The 21,702-nt window shown below is 41.7% G+C and overlaps 1 protein-coding gene across 1 annotated transcript in view; it reads right to left on the bottom strand.

Moving 5' to 3' along the window:
• The window catches only part of LOXHD1 (lipoxygenase homology domains 1), a 138,903-nt gene that overhangs the window by 58,074 nt on the left and 59,127 nt on the right, over positions 1-21,702 (bottom strand). Inside the window, exons 15-25 of the mRNA XM_035310289.1 lie at positions 14,784-14,860; positions 13,770-13,966; positions 13,223-13,415; positions 12,375-12,535; positions 9,365-9,662; positions 8,695-8,849; positions 7,280-7,413; positions 6,233-6,381; positions 4,894-4,998; positions 4,065-4,193; positions 3,262-3,426 (exon numbers count right to left, since the gene is read on the bottom strand). Of these exons, the coding sequence (XP_035166180.1) occupies positions 3,262-3,426; positions 4,065-4,193; positions 4,894-4,998; positions 6,233-6,381; positions 7,280-7,413; positions 8,695-8,849; positions 9,365-9,662; positions 12,375-12,535; positions 13,223-13,415; positions 13,770-13,966; positions 14,784-14,860 (1,763 nt within the window). The remainder of the gene's footprint in view (positions 1-3,261; positions 3,427-4,064; positions 4,194-4,893; positions 4,999-6,232; positions 6,382-7,279; positions 7,414-8,694; positions 8,850-9,364; positions 9,663-12,374; positions 12,536-13,222; positions 13,416-13,769; positions 13,967-14,783; positions 14,861-21,702) is intronic.

The following is a 21,702-nucleotide window of genomic DNA, read 5'->3' as shown; positions in this document are numbered from 1 at the left end:
CTATAAAACCAACTGACCATGATTCAAGTCCATTTACTGAGATTTTGGGGCTTATCAAATGATCAGAAAGTGTTCCATTTATTTATATCAGCCCCCTGAAATTACTGGAAGATGATTTACTTCAACAGCTCAAGTCTTAAAGTAAATCATGATTTGACAAATTTTTGAGCAACCGGGCAGATGGATGAAATGAAGCCAACTGGAGGCATTATATAAATATTCAAGATAGCTTTGTTTGTAAAAAAAAAACTCCCATTTCTTTCACTACTGAACAAGTAACAAGAATCAATTAGAAGGAAAAGAAATAAAACACCTTGCTATCCACTCTGATCTAGTTTTCTCGTAGTGCCACCTTATTATTTGACAGCATATAGTCCTAAACACCCAGGCAAACAAGGTAAAACACTAGCAGATCAGTGCGGAGTGCAGGACAATAAGGATCAAGCCCCTACATACTTCCTGATTCTGTTCCCTTGTTTTCTCCAGAATGCCCCATTACCCAAGATCTGATGTCCCCTCTTGTCCTTCCCTATCTTCACAGCGTCTCAGTCCTAACTCCAGCCGGAGTCTGACTCGCAGAGGAACAAGACTGGCCCAGGAATAAGACTGGGAGACTCTATTTCTGGCTTTGCTACAGACTTGCTGAATATCCTTGGTCAAGTCCCCTCCCACCCATTTTTGTGAGATGCTGTTCAGCTCACAAATTAAGAAACCAAGATTCAGATGTCCACACACCGAATAAAGGTGTAAATCTCCCTTGAAGCCAAAGGAGATGTAATCACTGAAGTCAATGGAATTTGGAGAAAGAGACAGACAAACAAAAGCGGGGGTCTTTATCAGGATTAGCTGAATCATTCTGCAAATCCACCACTTGTGAGTGACCAACCAGACATCTACTGATAATAGTGGGAAATCAGACACTCAGTGTCCTGAGGACTTACACGTAAGATCAGGGGTGCCATTTGTTAGACCAAATCCAACATCTGTCTCTTTTAACTCCTCTCTGAAATCTATTGGTAGTAAATGTCAGGTGAGACTTGGGCATCATCTATTAGCTGCACGGACTTCTCCTTACTTTGGGCAGACTTAATCCCTGTATCCACATCGCTACCTGCAAGCACTGCACTCAACACCCTGCTCTATCGCCGGGACCCCTGCTGTCGCTCTCCCGTACACCGCCCACCCACCTTCCACCGTTTCACGTCCCTCACCAAGATCTTTTCAGCTGCTTGTCATCTGCACCCTCCTACGCTGCAGCGACTTCAGTCATCTTTGCTATTCTTTACACAACAGTGCTTTGTGCTGTATTTCAGACTCAGCATCTCTGTAGGGGTAGAGGGAGTGTTTCTGGCACGGTGTCTGTTACTGTTGGAGTAACTCTGATTATGCATATCGGAGGCTAATCATTCATTAAAAACACAGGCTCTCTACATACAGCCCTCGGGAGGACAGAGATGAAGAAGTTTTCTTTTACAGAGAGTCAGCCTGGAGGTACTTAATATTTTTTCTGCACAATCCAACCAAATCTGCTCTACTGTGTTCCAGGTAAGCTAGAATAGTTTCTCCAGTATGTAAGGGAAAAAAAAATAAATCCTGCAGACCAAAAATCACATGAGATGCATTATGAATTAAAAATGATTTTCTCTACTGAAATCTGTGGTGCTTGCTTTTGCTGTTTGAATATTAACATCAGCTTAGAACTGAATCAGCAAAGCGGCATGTAACAAGGTCACTAGCAGCACAGCTTCCAGTTGTCAGACTCCCGTCCCATTCACATGGCACTTTTACAGCAGGATCCCCACAGGTGTGATTTTAGTTGCACCGCCAATGACATGTTTTCATCTTTCGTTCTTCACAAGATGAATCAGCCACGAGTCATCGTAAAACAAATCCGGCCATTTTAGTTACCTCTGGCGCACTGAAACCACCAGGTTAATAGTTAGGAAACTAGAATGCAGTAAATAGCATGGTGGGAACGGTTTTACTGGGGAAACTGCCTAAGCTGACGCTGAGCCTGGTGCGACTTTTTTGCTAGAGGCCTATTCTCAAATGCTGAACGTGGACTGCTGACAAAAATCAGGTTTACATACACTGTGTACTCAACGGCACAGCATTCCAGAAACTATTACATCATTGTTATGTACTGGGACATTAAAAAATTATATAGTCAATGTCTGCATCCAAACGTGTATTGACTGGGATAACAGGGAAGAACCTGCTGAGAAGCACGTACAAGGTCTCTGGCTTACACTCACTCCCACGAACATGTTCACTGTATTTACCAATTTATTCTTTCAAACATAAGGACTATAGCATATTCCAGGAGACTGACAAATGCGAGGAGGGGAGCAAAGAGCGTCTGTTCTTCCACTCCAGACAGTTTAGGGAAAGAAAGACATGAGGAATACCTTGGTCAGAGCATTATGGAGGTACAAATGGCAGATATCTTCAGAAAAGAAAGTTGATTTTAGCTTAGAGACTGCAGGATACGTGTATGTGGATAGCTGGGCAGTATGAAAGAGACCTTCAAGATCAACCACGGTTTACAGTCAAAAGGAGTCAATGTTGCTGACAGTCTTTATGTATTCTTACGATTACATATGAAGAAGGAAACTGAGGCAGAGAAAGAGAGTTTGGGTAGCTGTAAATGTTAATATCTAACTAAGTAACTGCAGGCAGTAGCTTTTGATGCCAGCACTGGGTTTACCCCAAACATTTATTTAAGGGGAGTGAAGTGAAGATTAAGGAAAAATGGGGAATCCTGAAAGAGTCAGGCTGGTGCAACACTGTCAGAAAAGCACCACACTGACACAAGTGTGGAAGAGGGCCCTTCAGCAAGAGGGGGGTACACAGTGCCCAAGGCACTGGTGGGACCAAGGGTAGAAATTGAAACCACAAGTGTCTGCTTTGACATCAGAAACAGCAACATTAGCATGGGGGAGATCAAAGAGAAACTGGGGATGGGGAAATCAGCATGAAATGGGCTAAGGACTTGGAGATGAAAGGACAAGAGGGAGCAAAAAGGCAGTCATACGTGGCCACATAGCTTCTTATGACACTTTGATTTGGAAAATACAGGAAACATTACTCTAGAGAACCCAGAGGAACTTTTTTGTAGTAACTGGAGAAACTGGTATATTATGTATTTATAAATTTCTCAAAGACCATTTCAGGGAGAAGCCAAACCAATAAAATATGAAGTGGTGAGATTTTATCTTTTGTAATGATGGATGTATCCTGGGGAAATAGTGTTCTGCTCACATGGGATATATTCTGTTGTCTGCAGTTCCGCAGGGAAGATAATTCTCTCAATGGTTCCATCATCCTCCGATTTATCCAGCCAACGGCCACAAGGAAACTTGAGGCATTGGCCCAGGGATGGGGCATCGATTTCCACCCACTCCAGAAACCAGCCAGTTGAATTACCTGTGGTTGGAAAGATACAGGCAATAAAACATAAAATCTTTACAGACAACATCAAATGAATCACTGCCTACCAGGCCTCCAAGAATAAATTTTCCTCTTTTGACAATGGAATAGAAATCATAAAGACCATTCACTGCAAGTGGATTAGTCAGGTTTGAGCTAATGCACTTTATTTCTATACGCAATAAGTTAAAGATGTGCTTGTGGAAGCGCTATTCACTCCATTGGTTGAATTAATTTGGATTAATGGGGAAGTTATGAACATTTATCCCTCAGTGCCCCATAAGGAAGGAATCAATGCATCCTTTCAGTGCATCCCTAGTTAGTAGTTGAGATACATCTATGTCTGAAAAGCAGTTAGCACCTGATAATGAAAACAACATAAATATTGATAAATAGATGTGACAAGTCTGTAGGTCCCATGTCGAACAACTAAAACCCTCTCCCCCCTACCTCTTTATTCCCCCCCCCTTTTTTTTTAAATAACATTAGCAGCAAAGATTGTGACAACAACAGACAAAGTGACAGCAAGGATCCATCACCAAAAGGTAAATTACATTTGGGGTCTTGGAAGAGATTTTATACAGCAATGTGCTGAACCCCGTAGAAATACTAAATTACGAAGCAGATTATCTTACCTTTATTGTCATGGCCTATCTTGATTTTTTTTAGGTCTCCAATATCCACAGACTCCACTGTAAACTCATCTACCTTCCCACGCTCGAATTTGTTCTTGTTAATCTTTGAGGCCTTTAGGCTGACTATCCCTGTTGTGGTGATGCAAAAGGACATTGTTCAGTGTGTGAAACGAATCCTCTGGGAACGTCAGCAGTGGAACAAGGGAGATGGCTAAAAACGTGAAAAATGGCTTTTCATCTCGAGATCTGAGCTTTGTCCCTCCTGCCCTCTGAACCCAAACCTGTATCAACATCTGCACCCAAAGAAACTCTTTGCTTGAGTGATCTCTGGCTGTGCCACAGGGACAGTGCTGTCATGCTGTGTTTGCAGCTAAGGAAAGGGGTCCTACCCCTCGGTTCCCTGCCACAGCCACCAGAGTCCCTGCACAGAGCTCATCAGCTGATAAATGCTCCTGGGCCACTTGGAGAGGCAGAGCAGGGCTGGATTTCAGGAGCATGCTGATTCACTGCTGAGGAAAGCAAATCAGTCACCCCATTCACTGCTCAGCAATGTAGTCCCAGGCAACTGTGCTGTTTCTATAATTGAAATTAAAGCCTTCAGACCGGCAGCTGGTGCAAATCAGCATCTCAGAGTTCGGCAATGATTTACAGCAGCTGGTGGTATGCTCCCAGCTATCATGTCGTATGCAGAGACAGCAAGAACATGAAGTTGTCCTAAAAAAGACTGAGGAACAGGCATTGAGGAAGCAAAAAGCGACCGTGACCTGTCTTCTCAGACATCTATATCCATCCGTGAGGTGCCACCCCTTTCCACCACATGAAGCCATACCCGTATCATCTTTACTTCCATAGAGAGTGATGAAGACGTTGGCATCTGTCCCAGCGTTCTTCTTGTCCCCGGTCTTCACTTTCACGGTGTATGTAGTTGATTTAGCTGTCAGATAAAATTTCTTAATTTAAGAGTGTGAAGTCTGAACAGGAATTAATTCTACATTTACTGCATATGTTTGTGTTTGGTTTGAGCTTTATTTTGACTGATGGCAGCCATGTTGTAATCTCTAATTCCTGCCATATGCTGTGAGCAGGGCTATCTGGTTGCACAGTCTTCTGCTGCTCCAGTACATTGTCTGCATATTTACAGATGAGAAATGTGCTCACCCTTCCTATTTGCTGCTTGGGCACCTCTAAGATTCCTCAAAGCTGCCTTTATCTGCAGTGATATTTCTTGGGGGCTGGGGGGGTATCTGTTTATTCTAATAGCACCAAATAATACAAGTGCATATAACATGTACCAGAACATATGCATACTTCAACATACACAGTTCATATTCACAAATACATTCTTCACAACAGCATCATTATGAAGGTTCCTACTGCACCATCATCTAGCAAGTTCAGTAAATTCATTAAAAATATGGAAAAGTCTAATATAGCCTTCACTGAGCTACAAAAACCTGCTCAAGTTTTCCAGAACAGCACCTTTCTGCTAGAGTGAGATATGTGTTTTCCAAGATGCTGCTCAGCCAGCAGGTCCTATGCAATTTGTGGAAATTATTCATGTATTCAAAAGCCTTTGGAGGGAGAGCTAAGGGAGAGTTTAAGAGCTTTTGCAGGCAGTGAAGCCAGTGGAAGTGCTGGGCATTCAGCACCTTGCCACATCAGACCCAGGAAGGTGTCATTGTTCGGTGGTTTCTGTGTAAAATTATGTACAGTAGAGACAAAATTAATTTGAAGGACAACAGATGCAAGATGGAAATGGAAACAAACTTAGGTCTCTTCCCTTTCTCTGATTATGCTTGCTCTCTGCCCAGTTTCTTGTTAAAACATTTAACCATTCCAGTCCACCATGTGAAATAGCTGAGATTTATGCCTTAGATATTAACAACTAATGTATGTTTCAGTGGAGGGATGATGACTAAACATGTGATCCATCTTCCTAGCTTTCTCTCTTTGGTTCCAATCTTGCAAGATGATTAAATCACCTAAAAATGAGGAGTGTCCCCCCTTCACTGGCTGACATGCACTTCACACTTTGTTCACACCTGGAAACTTCATTGTTGGGGCTGAATTACAGCCCAGCCAACACTAACTGGTAATGCCCTTAACACTACTAACACTTTGGTTCCTTTTCAACCCCATACTGGAAGAAATACAAGGCTAACATAGACCTTTCTGTTCCAGGCCCAGCGTTGCAAGAGACTGGCCATCATTTTCCGAATCTTTCTTTACAAATGCTTCATCCACTGGGACCAGCTCCCTGACAATCTGACCGTCATCTTCCTCAACTGCTAACCACCGCTGGCACGGAAAATAATACCTACAAGAATGACAGCAGCACCCAGCGCTTACACAGGACTTCACAGGCTTTAATAACAGAAATATGCACAGATCAGAAGTTACTTTAAAAAAAAAGATTGCTCAGAGCTGAATAATACATCTGTTTCCATCGTTGAGCTTTGGTATTGTTTGTTATTTACTGGGAAATTAATCCATAAACAGGTTAGTGAGCACTTAGTGAAAAGTGCTGATTTTGAGTTGCCAGCCCAATATGACCGAATCTTTTTACTTTTCACTTCCACAAGCTAAGCAACTCAAGGAAAACTGCATTTTCCCAAGCATTTTATATTATTTATAGTGGACCCATCATGAGGTCTTTATGAGCAGTCCCACCCGCCAGCACACAGTGCAAATTTTAAATAAGTTCCATCTCAAGACAAGCATGTATTTAAAGTTTCTAACAGCTTAAGCTCTGTCTGTGAAAATGATGGGAGTTCACTTAGATCAGGTCTTGGTTGTGACCCAGCTCTTTGCATTAGGTACAAAATAGAAAGGAAATGTGAGGTGAGGAATTTCCAGAGCAGAGCCTTGGAAGGAGGCATGCAGCTGCAGGCTCTTGTGAGGGAACCCCTTCAGGAGGGAGAATGCTCCCAGGGAAAACAGAAAAGGTGAGGTTTCCTTCGGAACACAGCTGGTTCCTAAACTGCAGAGATTTGCTGGGACAGCAAAACCCCACACAGAGGTTCCCCAGAAAGGCCCTATGCTCCCTGTAGCTGCACAAAGACGCAAGACTCCCATAGGATGCCTGCTGCCTGTGGGCTGGTGAGGAGCTACAGTGATGTTCTTCTGCATCTCCTCTGCCCTCCCACAGTTCTGCAGTCTCCCGAGAAAGTGCCCCCTTCTCTGACCACACAGAAAATGTGCTACAGGCTGCTCACGTGGTGGTCTCCTTGAGGTCAACAATCTCTACCCTCTCCAGGAACCAGCTTGGGCTACCACCAGAGTTGTCGTGGCGGATCCGCAGCTTCTTCAGCTCGCCCAGGTCAATGGCTTTGATGGTGAACACGTCCACCTGCACAGGAGGCAAGAGGCAAGTGACTGTGCTTCCCAGAAAGGAAGAAAGAGAGGCTCTACCCAGGGTAACTTTTTCCCCACTGAAATTAAAGGTGTTTGTAAGTCTCCCTTGTATTCCTAGGGTGGATGTATAACTACATAAATAACTCCAGAGCTGTGGGTTGTCCCATTAGCACTCATGCTTGGCTCCTACTACACAGTAACAGCCTTGGAGCTACACAACCCTTCATTCCTTTCTTTACCTCATCTCAATTTCAGCCTCCTGTAGGTTTAACTCATCTCTCCTAAATCTCATTCCTTTCAGGGTTAGCATTTCCATTCAGTTTCAGTCTGGAACTGGACAACAAACACTAACTCATCTGTGCTTCCATGTGCTTTACTTCAAACTGCAGATTTTTTTTTCCTTTTGTCATTTACTGCAACCATGAGGTTCATTTATTAACAGTATTAGTGTGACAGGATGGGCCTTGTTATGATAACAATTTAACATCTTAATGTGATTAACTTGTTGGTAGACTTTGGGTTTCTACTCCCAAGAGCAGAGGGCAATACATTTGCAGCTTGGAGCTCTTCCCACCGAATGAAGAACCACGTGCATGTTGCAGACTCACCAGTGCCAAGCTCATAAATCACAGCTAACAGCTTATTTAACAACCTTAGGCTCTCTTTTTCTTATTGCAAGTTTTCCACAACTGCTTACTGTCTCCATAATTTTTCGTTATTCAAAATAATTCCTTGAATAATGTCTGGCTACAACAGTTGTTTGTTATTTGTTCATAAGCATTTTTATGGCAAATATTCCATCTACAAGAGACATTGTTTAATTGGATTGGATTATAACCTAATTATAGCACACCATGCAATATTGCTTTTATTCCCTGACTGGTTGAGTCAAGAATTTAGAATTGTATTTGCAATCTAAATACTAACATGGCTTAAACTGCCTCACAAATGCTCTCCAATATTAATTTACAGTTTGTGGTTTTCAAGTATTCCTGGCAGGAAATGTTGTTACCAGAATGCTTACAGGAAGCAGATGCAAAAGGTGGCTCCAACACAGAAGAGTTTCCAGCTTATTATTCAAATGAATTTCCTCTGGAAAATATTTTGAGGTGTTTTGCTTTAAATATAAATTTCAGAAATAAAACACATCTGAGCTTTAAGCTAGAAGAAGAAACATAGCCTCACAGGGAAGAGACAGTAATGAATGACCAGCGTGATAACTAAGAGAGCTCTGCCACCCTTCTGCTTGCTCCAGTGAATTGAGTTCATGCATTACCTGGCCCTTTTCAAACTTGTTGAGGTTATTGGACCTTTTCAGCTGGCGCTCACCCGTGTCTCCTCTTCCTACGCCATAGATGCTCAAGAAGACATTAGAGTCTGTCCCAGCCCCCCAGACATTTCCAGTGAGAACATGGACTTCGTATGTGTTCTCTGGAATCACAAAGAGAGATCAAAGGACCCCAGAAATAGCCATATATCATCAGATCTGTGGCTCACCATAGAAGTGTGTGGCCCAAAAACACCGGTACAATTGGCTGTAAGAAAGGTTTTGTCTGGAGTGTGTTAAAAATTTGCATCTATCTTAAAACATGAGGGGCACCATCTTTCTCTAGCCCTTAGCATTAACCATAAAAGTAGTTAAGGCCTTCTATTCTCCAAGCCACAGTGGTAACTCGTGGAACTCACAAATCAAGTTCTCCAGACATGGCTTGGAGAACCCTGTAGCAGTTCCCCAGCGCATTCCCAGTTCAGTCTGTCTCCAGTTTCACCACTGTCCTCCACCCCAGAGCTGATCAGCCAACCCACAGTGCAAGCTATGCTGTTGGCCTGGGGCAGTGGGATGACTGGGGAGCCACAAGTGGTCATGCAAAACACAGCAGCATGGTTATCGACCTTCATGTAACTGCTGTATCCACGCACACATGCACATTCCCTCTGATATTTACCCTCCAGGGCAGATTCCCCATCAGGCACCAGTTCTACCACAAGCTCCTTGTCACCTTCATCTTTAGCCAGCCAGCGGTGTGCCACAAACGTATAGACATCCGTTACTTCCTCCACCTTGATCTCCTCCTCTTCCACCTCTTCAGACTTTTTCTTTTTCTTCTTCTTTTTATCAGACTCATTCATCTTCACGGCAAGCCGCTTCAACGTGACACTTTCCAGAAACCAGCCATCCCCAATGCCTTTCCCATCGTGGCCTATCCGAATCTTATAAATCTTGCCAACATCTGCAGCCTCTATCTGCCACCAAAGGAAAGTCAACACCCAACAGGACATAAGACATCTTCATTTCAGAAAATGAATTCTTAAAAATGAGGAGCATCACCTCTATCAACCAGAACAGCTACCTCACTAGAGCAGTAAGAATAAGGCTTTTTTTCTTAAAAAACAAACAAATAAACAAAAACAAACAAAGAAAAACATTTACCTTTACTTTCTCCTTCCTGTTTTATGCTTTCATTAACAAATCACATCTGAACAGACTGATCTGAGGACATCCAGAACAAGTGTGGATAGGTTAGGAGCTGAATTCTTATTTACTGGGCTCCCTACTTCATTCCTCTCTTCCCCAGCATTGCCTCCGTATCATCATGAAAAGTGAATATGCCAAATATCATACTACTTCGTGAGCTCCGAAGTGCCTGAGTTCTTTTTGAAAGGAATAGTAATATATATTTAATGTCTAGAATGAGATATGAACTAAGTGAGGAGCAACAACAGGCAGTAAACTTGGACTAAGATAACTCAGATAAGCTCTGAGGTGGATCTTAGGTTTGGGCTATCCTCCTTATATCTCATCTGGAAAATGAAATGTAAGAAGGGTATCTTCTCGCTTTGCTAGTGTTGCAGAGAGGATACAACCCATTCATGACTGCAATACATTAGTGACAGAAGGCTGAATAAGATGGAAGATTTCCATCTGTCTAGTCAATACAGCAGATACAAAACCTTGTTGGTTTGGATTATTTGCCAGTATTATTAGCTAATGAAGTTGGATCGAAGGCTTTTATGCCATGCAATCCTTCAACAACCAATCACTTGTTTCTGATGATTGCTTATGCTGATAGGAAGTGCATATGTTATAAAAGTTGCAAACATTTGTTTCAGGTGGAAATTTGGCAACTTGGCAAAAAGGTTTCAGTGTGGAAGCATTTTTTTTCTGTAGTAGATTAAAGCAGTCAATTGCACACAAGATGCTTAACAGAAAACTAAAATTGATCCAGCTGTCCTGGCATGAAGAATGCATTTTTCTTTATACTTCTTTACCCTTAGATTTGTTGTAATCATCCTGCATTCCCTGTCTATAATCAATGACATTTCCTATTAACATTTAGCTCACACAATCTTATTCTTGTCTATATCTTTCTGTAAATATTCATATCATGAACTAGGTAGAGGCTATGTCTATTAATACTTCACAGCTTCTGCCTTGCACATACAGGAGAAAAAAAAATAAACAAATAACAACAGAAAAACATCAACACAGAAAATGGTCAGAACTTTAAAGTCTAGTAATAAACATGCTGGAGAGGGTAAGAAACATAGCTATGTAAACAGAAGACTGTACATATGGCTTCATTATAAATCTGATATTGGCTTTATTCCTCATTATTTCCATTAAATCAGAGAAATCTAATCTTAAAATTATAAGGAGTTTTAAATAAGCAAGTGTTTATAAGCTGTTAATCATCTTTGGTCCCAAAGAACTCAGTAAACATTGATAAACATCACTAACTCCATTCTAAAAAGCAACAAACTGAGGCAGGAAGAGATTAACTGAACTCCAAAACACACTATATAAAAACATAGAAAAGCTTGTGAGGTCAACCTTGTTGACCTCTGGCAATGGGAAGGATATCCCAGTCTTAATGTTTCGGGGCAGATTACACAACTAGATTGCAAGTGGGTGCGTAACTTTGTTCTGAGGTGGATCAGAGACTTCACGACACTTCAGTGCTGATCCTCATGCTGTTAACACTTACAACAGGTATGCCTTCCATTCTGCTTCCATCTGGACTTTGTTCTTTACTGTCCAGATGTTGGTGCCTCCTGAGGTTACATCACTAGACAAGGATGTGGTTCTGACATGCCCTGACAGCACATTTTGTCCCCATTCTGACTCCACATCAGGGCAAGAACCAAGACCATTCCTTTGCCTCAAATCTCAGTTTCTTTGGAAAGAGAACCCAAGCAAGTGAGCAAGCAAACCTGAAGAAGATGGTGGCCCAACATAGCCAGGCCTGACTAAGCAGAAGATGCCCAACCACACTGGGGCGGTCAGCTTTGTCAGTCCAGGATCTCTTTCTGGATTAGCTGGCTCACACACTACTTACTGTTGCATTCCTCAAAACGAGTTATGGACACTGATGTATAGACTTAAATGCTGGCCAGACTGGTAGCTGCAGGAGCATGTTGTACACCATACAGACCATGACTGTGCTGTGCATGTTGGACTATCATTAGTAAAAACCATGGGGCAGTCATATGCTTGCAGAAATTACAACAGCAAATCTAAGCAGGATTGGGCCAAGAAATTATACTTGTAATAAATGGCATATGTGATTAGAGACAAAGCTGGAATTCCTTATATTTTGTTTCCTTTTTCCTGACTGGATAAATAAAAGGGACAGTAACATGTGGTCAGGCATAAAATAGAAGTTTACAATCTTTTGAAATCTAACGGAAGTATCTCCTTTTGAAAGGAAAGGTAAACAAAAGCAGCTAGTGGACTGTTTTTCTATGACACCTTTGCTAACAGTCCCTGAGAATATAAAGTCACTCCATGAAATACAGAACTCAAAAAGATGTAGAAGTCAGCAGATGCCAACAGACCTGGCAATTTCTTTGAAGTCAATTACTTTGATGATTGGGCCAATTATTCTTACAATATTTCTGTATAGGCTTGTCATCTCTTTTCCCTCACAGAAGCAGCAAAGACTGTCTTCACCATACCTTGAAGATATCTGTGGCTCCCCGCTCAAAGTTGTTCGATCTGTTTTCTAAGATGATCAGTTCAGTTTTGCCAGTCTCACCGTAAATCTGCATGAAGACTTGGGCATTGGTGCCTGCAGCCCGCACATCTCCAGTAACTACAGACACCTCGTAGTTTATCACTAGTCCAAAAATAAATCAATTAAATCAGAATTGAAGCTCATATAAAATGATCCTCAAGGCTTAGGTTCAGAATTAAATTACCTTGTCTTAACAAATGACCATGTAGCTGAGGTGACTGCATTTGCTCTTATCCAAATAAAATAAGAGATAGCACAAGTCTTCACTGAGCACTAACCTAGTAGTTTTCCCTTCTACAACTATTAACCCAGTGTCAACGGCCTGCAAAATAGAGCCTTAAAATGGATTCTCATTTCAGTATTAACTATAGGGTGGTTAAATTATGTTTATAATGTAACATGAGGGAGTGAGTTACACAGAACAGAGGAAAAACACATATTTTCCCATGATTCCAAGGCAAATTTTAACCTTAGCCTTAAAAGAGAGCAAATGTGCTGATATAAGTCAAATGAGCAGTATGATTTGGTCTACATATATCAAACTATGCGGTAATACAGGCAGGACAGGATGTGTGCTTGTCCAGGCTTTGTCCAGATAGACACATAAGGGTGAAAAAGGCAGAGTCCACAAAACAAAAACAAAACAAAACAACAGCAACAACAAAAGAAAAAAAAAAAAGAAGAAGAAAAAAAAAAAAAAAAAAAGAAAATGAAGAAGAAGAAGAAGAAGAAGAATTTACTTTCCTCACTATTAAAAAATCACACTCTTCTCAATGTGTCTTCTCTCACATTTCTCAATGGGTACAATCTCACTTGGGTAGACCTCCACCTCCACCCTGCCATCAGCCTCATCTTTGTCGAGCCATCGGTTGCAGGGGAACATGTACTGCCTTCCCTGGACTGGAACCGTGATCTGGACACTGGCCAGGAACCAGCCAGACCGGAGACCCACATTATCATGTCCGATCAGTATTCGGTTGATCTTGAAAAAAAAAAGCAAACAAAAACCAAGACGGCAGGAAAAACAAAACAAAACAAAACAAAACAAACAATCCAGAATTTACTTAATACATACAAATCTGCTTCACCTGGCACCCTGCACTTCCATTGTGTACACAAATAATTTCTATATATATTTGAAAATAATCTCAAAACAGGCATTTCACATGCCTGCATATACCCTAGACTGCCAATTTAGTAGTCTGTACCACATGCATTTCTCAATTTCCGATGTAAAGGTCAGAGCTTTTTACATCATCCTCAGTCCTTAGCTGTATATTGATCCTGAATTCAGCCACTTGCATGAAGCACAGAGTCACCTGCAATTAATTCTTACCTTCCCAATATCCATCGTGTCGAGAGTAAACTCATCCACTCGACCACGTTCAAAATAATTGCCTAGATCATTATCAGAGACTAGCAGAGGCTCCTTGCTGGTGTCTGCTTTTTCACCATAGAGTTTGATGAAAACTTTGGAGTCTGAGCTGGCACCTGGGATATCTCCTGTCTTCACGCTGATGTGATAACTGACATCTGAAGTGAGATCAATGTACAAAAAACAGATGCATGAGTGACATTTCCAGCCATGCAAACAACACAAGGCGGCTGCCACATCTTGGAGATATCCACCAAAATGTAAGAGATGCAACAGTTGCATTAATAAACAGAAAATATCTCATCTTCTTCCCTCTTACCATTAGGTGATTACAGAGCCATAAAAATGAGCTTAGGCAAGTAGGGTGATTTCACCATTTTTTTCTGTACTTGCAATTTAATTCAAAAGGTTTGTTTTTTTTTTATTTTTTTTTATTTTTAGCCAAACAAAAAGCATCTCAATCTGATTTCAGTAAGCAGTGATTTTTAAAGAAAATTGTAGTACTGAAGTGCTAGTTTTCTAGAAAAATGTCAGTGTAATTTTTTGTCAACTTTTTTCCAGGAACACAGTATTATTCAATAGAATTTTCTCTAACAAAACAGTAGCAATTCAAGATCCTTCACAGAAAGCTATACCATAAATAAATAATAAAAACAACAACAAAAACAACAACAACCACAATTCTTCAACAAATCAGAACTTTAAAAATCAAAGTTCTTTTCTACATATATAATGTAACTCTCTCATATATAATGTAATTCTCTTTTATATAATTTAATTCCACTCATAAACTAGGATTTAAGGGTCAGAGGCATTTCCCCTCAGTGACCTACTACAGCTCCCTGCATAAGGATTAAAAAAAAAAAAAGCCCAGTAGAAGTGTCATGAACTGACATGAATTGTTAATAAGAATAAAATAAGTAATTATGTGCATACACAGCTCAAATCCAGATCTTTTTTCAAAGCTAAACTCACTTTTTAGCATTGGTGACTCCCCAGCAGGCACTAATTCTCGGACAATCTGACCATCATCCTCATTTTTGTCAAGCCATCTGGTTTACAAAAAATAAGTTATTTTTCAATAATTAGGACCTATTAGACCTTTTAAAATCTAGGCTGGCTCCATACATAGTAAAAACCCACACCATAGTCAAAATGACATTTTTACATGGCCCCATATTTCTGTGAAGTTTGCAGGAGCTTGACCAGACCCTACAGAAGTCGCACTTCCAGCATACAATTTTCCAAGAAGAGAGGTCACCAGAGCCCTGCTATGAGCACAGTAGATAAGCATCGCCTGTGACTTCCATCTGTCTGGCAAGATCAAGCTCTGTAGCCACAAGTTATTTCAGTAAATGGGCAGTCTCGGTTTCTTGAAAGCATTGGCCGTTATTGACTGGAAATACTTGTAACCTTTATTACCAGCTGCCATGATTACAATCTTTATGACATCAAAGTTACTGAAACCCTTTTTTCTTTTCCTTTTTTTTCTTCTTTTTCTGGCTAGTGTTTGTTTACTCTAGTTTATCATCTCTTTTAATTTTCTTACAGATAACCATATAACCTTTCTTACTTCAGCAGAGAGGAGCTGAGTTTTCTTGTTCCCATTTTCAGGGCTGGGTTTGTGGATGTAGATGGTAAGAGCAAAAGGAAAGGTTTCCTTTGTCTCTCAGTATTTATCTAATGATCCAACTAGACTAGACAAGAAGAGGAGACGGGCACAAAGCACAATGCAGCCACGGTCTCAAGGGAAAAAAAATCTGAAAGAAAAATGGTGGAGAACCAATTGCTAATCTGGTACCTCCACAGATGTCCTTTCAGATGTACAGAAGTCCCTTTCACAGCCCGAAATGCATCATATGCCATACAGCAATCATCGTACGACATGCAGCAAATTTCCTGGTAGAAGCTTCTTACTTTCCACTTCAGAAAACCCTTTACCTACTGCAGCACACAAGACATGCCCATAAATATTGTGAAACATCTACATAGGGTCAGGTTTTCCACACTGGTGTAGCAGGGCCATTTCTGTCCCCAGACATTATGCCATGAGAGCAGGAGCAGTTCACAGAAAGCCCATGTACACAGCTATCTACAGCAGCATCTTTTGCTGTCAAAATACTACTTGAAACCAGCAAGAGTGCATGAAGAACAACTAAGCAAGCTCTGGCAGCTCATGCAGGGTATTTAAATTGCTATAATAATTCCAAGAACTAGAAATGGAAAAACAAATTCTGAGAAGCTACTTCTTTTTAAAGAAGGCTGCAGAGCTATGTGGATGACCCCAGACCACAGACAACCTGCTTCTGCACAAACATATGCAGCATAGATGCACCACAAGCTTCTTGCAGTGGCCCCATGCCACATGTCCTCTGCCTCGCTGACCCTCACACCACAAAGGAGGCTGGCTTCCCAGTTAAGTTTCCACCTTTGATTTTGCTGATGAGCCAAACAGAAAGAAAAGAGTGAATTGACATGAGCAAATACCAATGATACCTAGATCAAACACCTTTATGGCATCTCACTGGTTAAAAAAAAAAAAAAAAGTTTACAGACATGAATACTTGGACTTTCCATAGCGACCAGGAGGTAGCCAGGTACTTTGTAATATGGAAGATGCCAGGTGTCCATTTCATTTCTTCCATCTGAAGGAATGTTATCTTTTCATTCTCCTCTCCCTTCCCGCACCCAATGTGCCCAAAGAAAACACACAGAAAACCATCACCAGGAAATAAATCCAAACAGGAGCTGGAGATGGCCAGTCCAAGAAGCAGTAGCAAGAGAGTCCCCATGCAAAAGAGAAGTGCATACATTCCCCACCACGCAGACGCACACATCCACAGCTCCCCTATATGCTCGTGCTGGTTGTCGGGTACGCAGACTACCCCGTATTCTTCCCTTTCACTCTGTAAAGCAGGTGGCCATGTGCAGGTGGCTTGAAAAGGGCTAAAAGCTAAGGGGATCAGCATGAGGGTTTAACACCATGTGTGGGCATCAGGTGTAGTATCGTGCCCTGGTGGAGGCTGAAATGTGCAGTAGGGATAAAGGAGCAGAAAAATCTGTGGGGAAGGCTGGGAAACTAATATCAGGAATTGAGTAAGGGTGCAGTGCAAGTAGGACAGAATAGGGGCATGCCAAGATATCAAGTCCTAAAAGAATAAGACTTTACATGAGTTGACATTTTTGGGGTGGGGGAATTATTTTTACCTGGTAGAACCGGTCCTTAATACCTTTGTATCATGTAGTTCTTGAAGCTGGTTCAGGATTCACATCCTTGCACGGGTATCCAATGGCTAGGGGATCACGTCATCCCAAAAGTCAAGGTTCTTCTGCACACATGGAAGTTAACTGGGAGGACCAACTAAATCTGAGCCTGACCTCTACCACCCCAGGACCACTGAACTCAGCATGGCTTTCGTGAGGGCAGAAGCCCACAAAGTGGTATAAACTTCTGCTCTCCTGGTGCTGTTTTTTTTGAGGGTCCTGGTGTTTCTGCTGCCAGTGTACATGCTGCTGATTTTTTCACCTTTGCTATTGTTTTAGGGAAACATATTTTGTCACCCTGTTTGCTGATGCTTTAGGGAAACGTGGGATGAAGCAGGATGAACCACTTCTGCACCAAGGTGGCAGGATGAAAATGCATTCCACAAGAAACAGATCTCTGTGTGCAGCATAACAAATGCTAACTGCTTCAGCAGTCAGGAATCCAATAAAGGAGGACACATCCCTAGGTAAATAATTTCCCTCTACCAACATTGGCAGCTACTGATGGCAAGGGAAGAAGTTTGCCTTGGATTGGAAGAAGTGTGTTAAAGCTGCTTCTGTAGAAGAAGCCGATTACTTTTTTTTCAGCCAAGAGAATAGTACTATTTTCTCAAGAATATGAATTTAACTAGTGACAGAGAAAGTATTTGGATGAGCAATGCAATTGTATTCCTTTTCTTCAGCACATATGTTGCAATATCCTGAATTTACTCCAACATAATTCCTAAAGCATATCACTGAGCAGCAGATTGCAACCAGGGGTTTATAGACTTACACTGAACACAAATGGATTGACACATTATAAACACATCAGGCAACAGAAAATGGTTTTTTTCTGTACAGTGCTATCATATTCCTAATACAAAAGACCTGTCAAAACATTATTTCATTTTACCAAGCCTCCATGCAATTTCAGTGCATGTAATTCACACACCAGTACAGATTTCAGAATGGTGTGCATGCATCTTGTGTTACATATTTGGTTTTACACGGTTATTGCATGTCCAATAACCCAAAGTGGACACAAATAAAACATGAAAGACTCCAGCACAAATCTCTAAAGCATCAGAGAGTCAGGGAAGCACTGGAAAAATGTAATATGGTATCACATGTAGCATTTGAAATCCTGTAGATAATAGCCTATGTGTGACAAGAGTGATTAGCATACCCAGATAAATGTAGACACACAAACATATCTACATTTGTGTCTTTAAATTCAACTTTTAGAATCATAGAATAACCCGAGTTGGAAGAGACCCATAAGGATCATCATCAAGTCCAACTCCTGGTACCGCACAGGTCTACCCAAAAGTTTAGACCATGTGACTGAGTGCACAGTCCAATCTCTTCTTGAATTCAGACAGGCTCGGTGAAGTGACTACTTCACCGGGGAGCCTGTTCCAGTGTGCAATCACCCTCTCGGTGAAGAACCTCCTCCTGATGTCCAGTCTAAAGTTGCCCTACCTCAGCTTAACACCATTCCTGCGGGTCCTATCACTGGTATTTGTGGAGAATAGGTCACTTGCCTCTCCACTCCCCCTCACGAGGAAGTTGTAGACCACGATGAGGTCTCCCCTCAGCCTCCTCTTCTCTAGGCTGAACAGGCCCAGTGACCTCAGCCGCTCCTCATTATTTTCTCTTCTAGGCCCTTCACCATCTTTGTCGCCCTCCCCTGGATACTCTCCAACAGTTTCATGTCCTTTTTGTACTGTGGTGCCCAGAACTGCACACAGTACTCGAGGTGAGGCCACACCAGCACAGAGTGGGACGATCACTTCCCTTGACCGACTAGCAATGCTGTGCTTGATGCACCCCAGGATACAGTTGGCCCTCCTGGCTGCCAGGGCACACTGCTGGTTCATATTCAACTTGCTGTCTACCACAACCCCAGATCCCTCTCTGCGGGGCTGCACTCCAGCGTCTCGTCTCCCAGTCTGTATGTATGGCCAGGGTTGCCTCGTCCCAGGTGCAGGACCCGGCACTTGCTCTTGTTCAACTTCATGTGGTTGGTGATCGCCGGGCTCTCCAACCTGTTTAAATCTCTCTGCAAGGCCTTTCCACCCTCATCCGAGTCCACAACTCCTCCAAGTTTGGTGTTGTCGGCAAATTTGCTCAAAACACCTTCTAGTCCTACATCCAAATCATTTATAAAAACATTGAAGAGGACTGGCCCTAAAATGGAGCCTTGAGGGACCCCACTAGTGACCATCCACCAGCCAGACGTGGCCCCATTTACCATAACCCTTTGAGCCCTGCCTATCAGCTCACTCATCAGATGATGTTTTTGTCTAGTTCTATGCTGGACATTTTGTCCAGAAGGATCCTATGGGAAACCGTGTCAAAAGCCTTGCTGAAGTCCAAAAAGATCACGTCAGCTGGTTTCCCTTGGTCAACTAGCTGGGTGATCTTAATCATAAAAGGAAATTAAATTTGTTAGGCAGGACCTACCCTGTGATATATGCTATGTATATAACTATGTATATAGTTATGTATATATATGTATATATATATATAGTTATGTATATGTATATAACTATGTACAAAATAGACAGAAGTTGCAGAGTATTTAATGCAACACAAGGAGGTTTCTCTGGTGCCTTTGTATGATGAACACTTTTGGCATCTGATTGAATAAATGTTCTTTTACAGGGACCTCCTAGTGCATCATCCCATTCATAGACTCTGTTCTTCAGAGAATTAAAAATATTTCCTTATGCTTGAGAAAAATTAGGATGTTGCAGTCCATATGCTTAGAAAAAAAAATAACAAAGTATCATTGAAGATTTCATAGAGCTGTAATGATATATAACATAAAAAAAAAATCTATCCTATTATGAACTCATGACTGCCTGTTTGAAAATTCATTTCTGTCAGGGATATAAATATTATGAAAAATAGGCTATTTTAAAGAATGTCAGCTAGTCCATTCTTGGACTTCCACAGAGCCTTGAGAACAAACTGAAAACTGAAACACTCAATCCTGAGCTTCAGGAGGTTTGGCTCCACTTCTGGGGCAAAAGTTGAACTCCTTCATTTCAATTTTTCAGTGTTATTTATTATCACAATAACTACCTCACATCAGCTAGTATAAGGTGTATGTATAGTACGGTTGTATCACTGAATGATTCAGGGTTCAGTTCCAAAAACACGGATATTATAATATCATGTGCTCATAAGGGAAGAATAATACTGCTGTGCATCTGAGTGAGGTATAGTAATTCTGTAAATAACACTTGGAGAAGTTGCATTTTCTCCTTGTGTGCACAGATCAAATGACCAGTTTAAACACCACTGACTCTAAGAAGAGCCACAAGCCTTTCTCTTTACAGCCAACTGTTTTAAGAGTTGAAAGCACAGGCCTGGGAGTCATTATTTCTGGATGCTCTTCCTGAACCTGACACAAATTCACGCTTAATCCACTTAACTTCTCTTTATCTCTGTTGGCTCCCTTGTAAAAGGAAGACTGTTCTTCTCATAGAACAGTTGTGACTATTAGGTTATAGATATTCCTATAGAACCATAAAAAACACTTTCAAATTAAAAGACAAAACATAGCCATGCATATGAATACGTAAGGAGCAAGAACAGAGACTTCAATGAGTTGCATGCAGTAAAGATCTATATGGATATCCTACAGGTGTTAGATATAGTGGAAGCTGTTTAGCCAGCTCTCTGCTGTAGTATGTGTTTTTATAGAGGTAAGAAGCCTCTGAATAGTTTTTATAGAGGTAAGAAGCCTCTGGAGCTTTCTGCACACGTGAGATATGTTCCTGCTGGAAGGCATTTAGTCCTCTAGCTGAGTCAGAGGAACAGCTAAGCTGCAGCAAGTCTGCAAGAGCAGCTTTCAATAAGGATGCAGCAGCAAAAGTTATTTCCTCCAGATCATGCAAATGTGCTATGTGGAAGAGTCGAAGTTAATCAATCAGGTCTTGGGGATGAAAGCAATGAGAACATCAGCATGTCCACTGGCTGGCGAGAGACTGGCCAAGCAGAAAAATAAGCTTCCCCAGTGTCCCCTGGATGGAGACTCGTATTAGCTAACTAACCTCGCTTGCATTGGCTCACCAAAAGAAGGCTGCTCTTCTTGGACAAGCCTACTTCAGCCTCTTGGCTCTGAAGAAGCAGGCAAAAAAGGTCCTTCTGAGCACCCGCCAAAGCAGTGAGGATGTAAGCTGTCCTTGGCCCACAGGGCTGGAGGGGAACATCCAAACGCTGCAGGTCATGGAGACATTTATCCCTCAGATGGAGGATGCAGTGGGTGAGCACCTTCGCCCTCAGATATCTCCAGAACCCATGACGACACCCGTATACTGCGATGATGCCCCAGTCTCCCCGGAGACACAGGCACCAAAGATAGAGGTAGGGAGCAGCTTTCCCCTGTGGTTGGAGGTGATCAGTCATGTTACCTTCTCAATCTGAGGGGAGGAGATAATGCTGGCACAAGGACAGCAAACAAAGCTGCACGAACAGCACAGATCTTACTTGGAAAAAGAGACCGTAAGAAAGGTAAGAAGAGTGGAATTCCATCATTTGTGACTTGGAGCCTGAACTCACCCTTCACCCTATATATTCTGAGGCTAAAGTCCTTTTTTTTTTTTTTTTTTTTTTTTTTTTTTTTTTTTTTTTTTTT

The sequence above is a fragment of the Oxyura jamaicensis genome, chromosome Z, assembly GCF_011077185.1.
Source record: "Oxyura jamaicensis isolate SHBP4307 breed ruddy duck chromosome Z, BPBGC_Ojam_1.0, whole genome shotgun sequence".
In the NCBI taxonomy this organism is placed as follows: domain Eukaryota; kingdom Metazoa; phylum Chordata; class Aves; order Anseriformes; family Anatidae; genus Oxyura; species Oxyura jamaicensis.
Note: the sequence above shows the minus strand (reverse complement) of the source record. Positions and strands in the feature narration are given on the sequence as shown.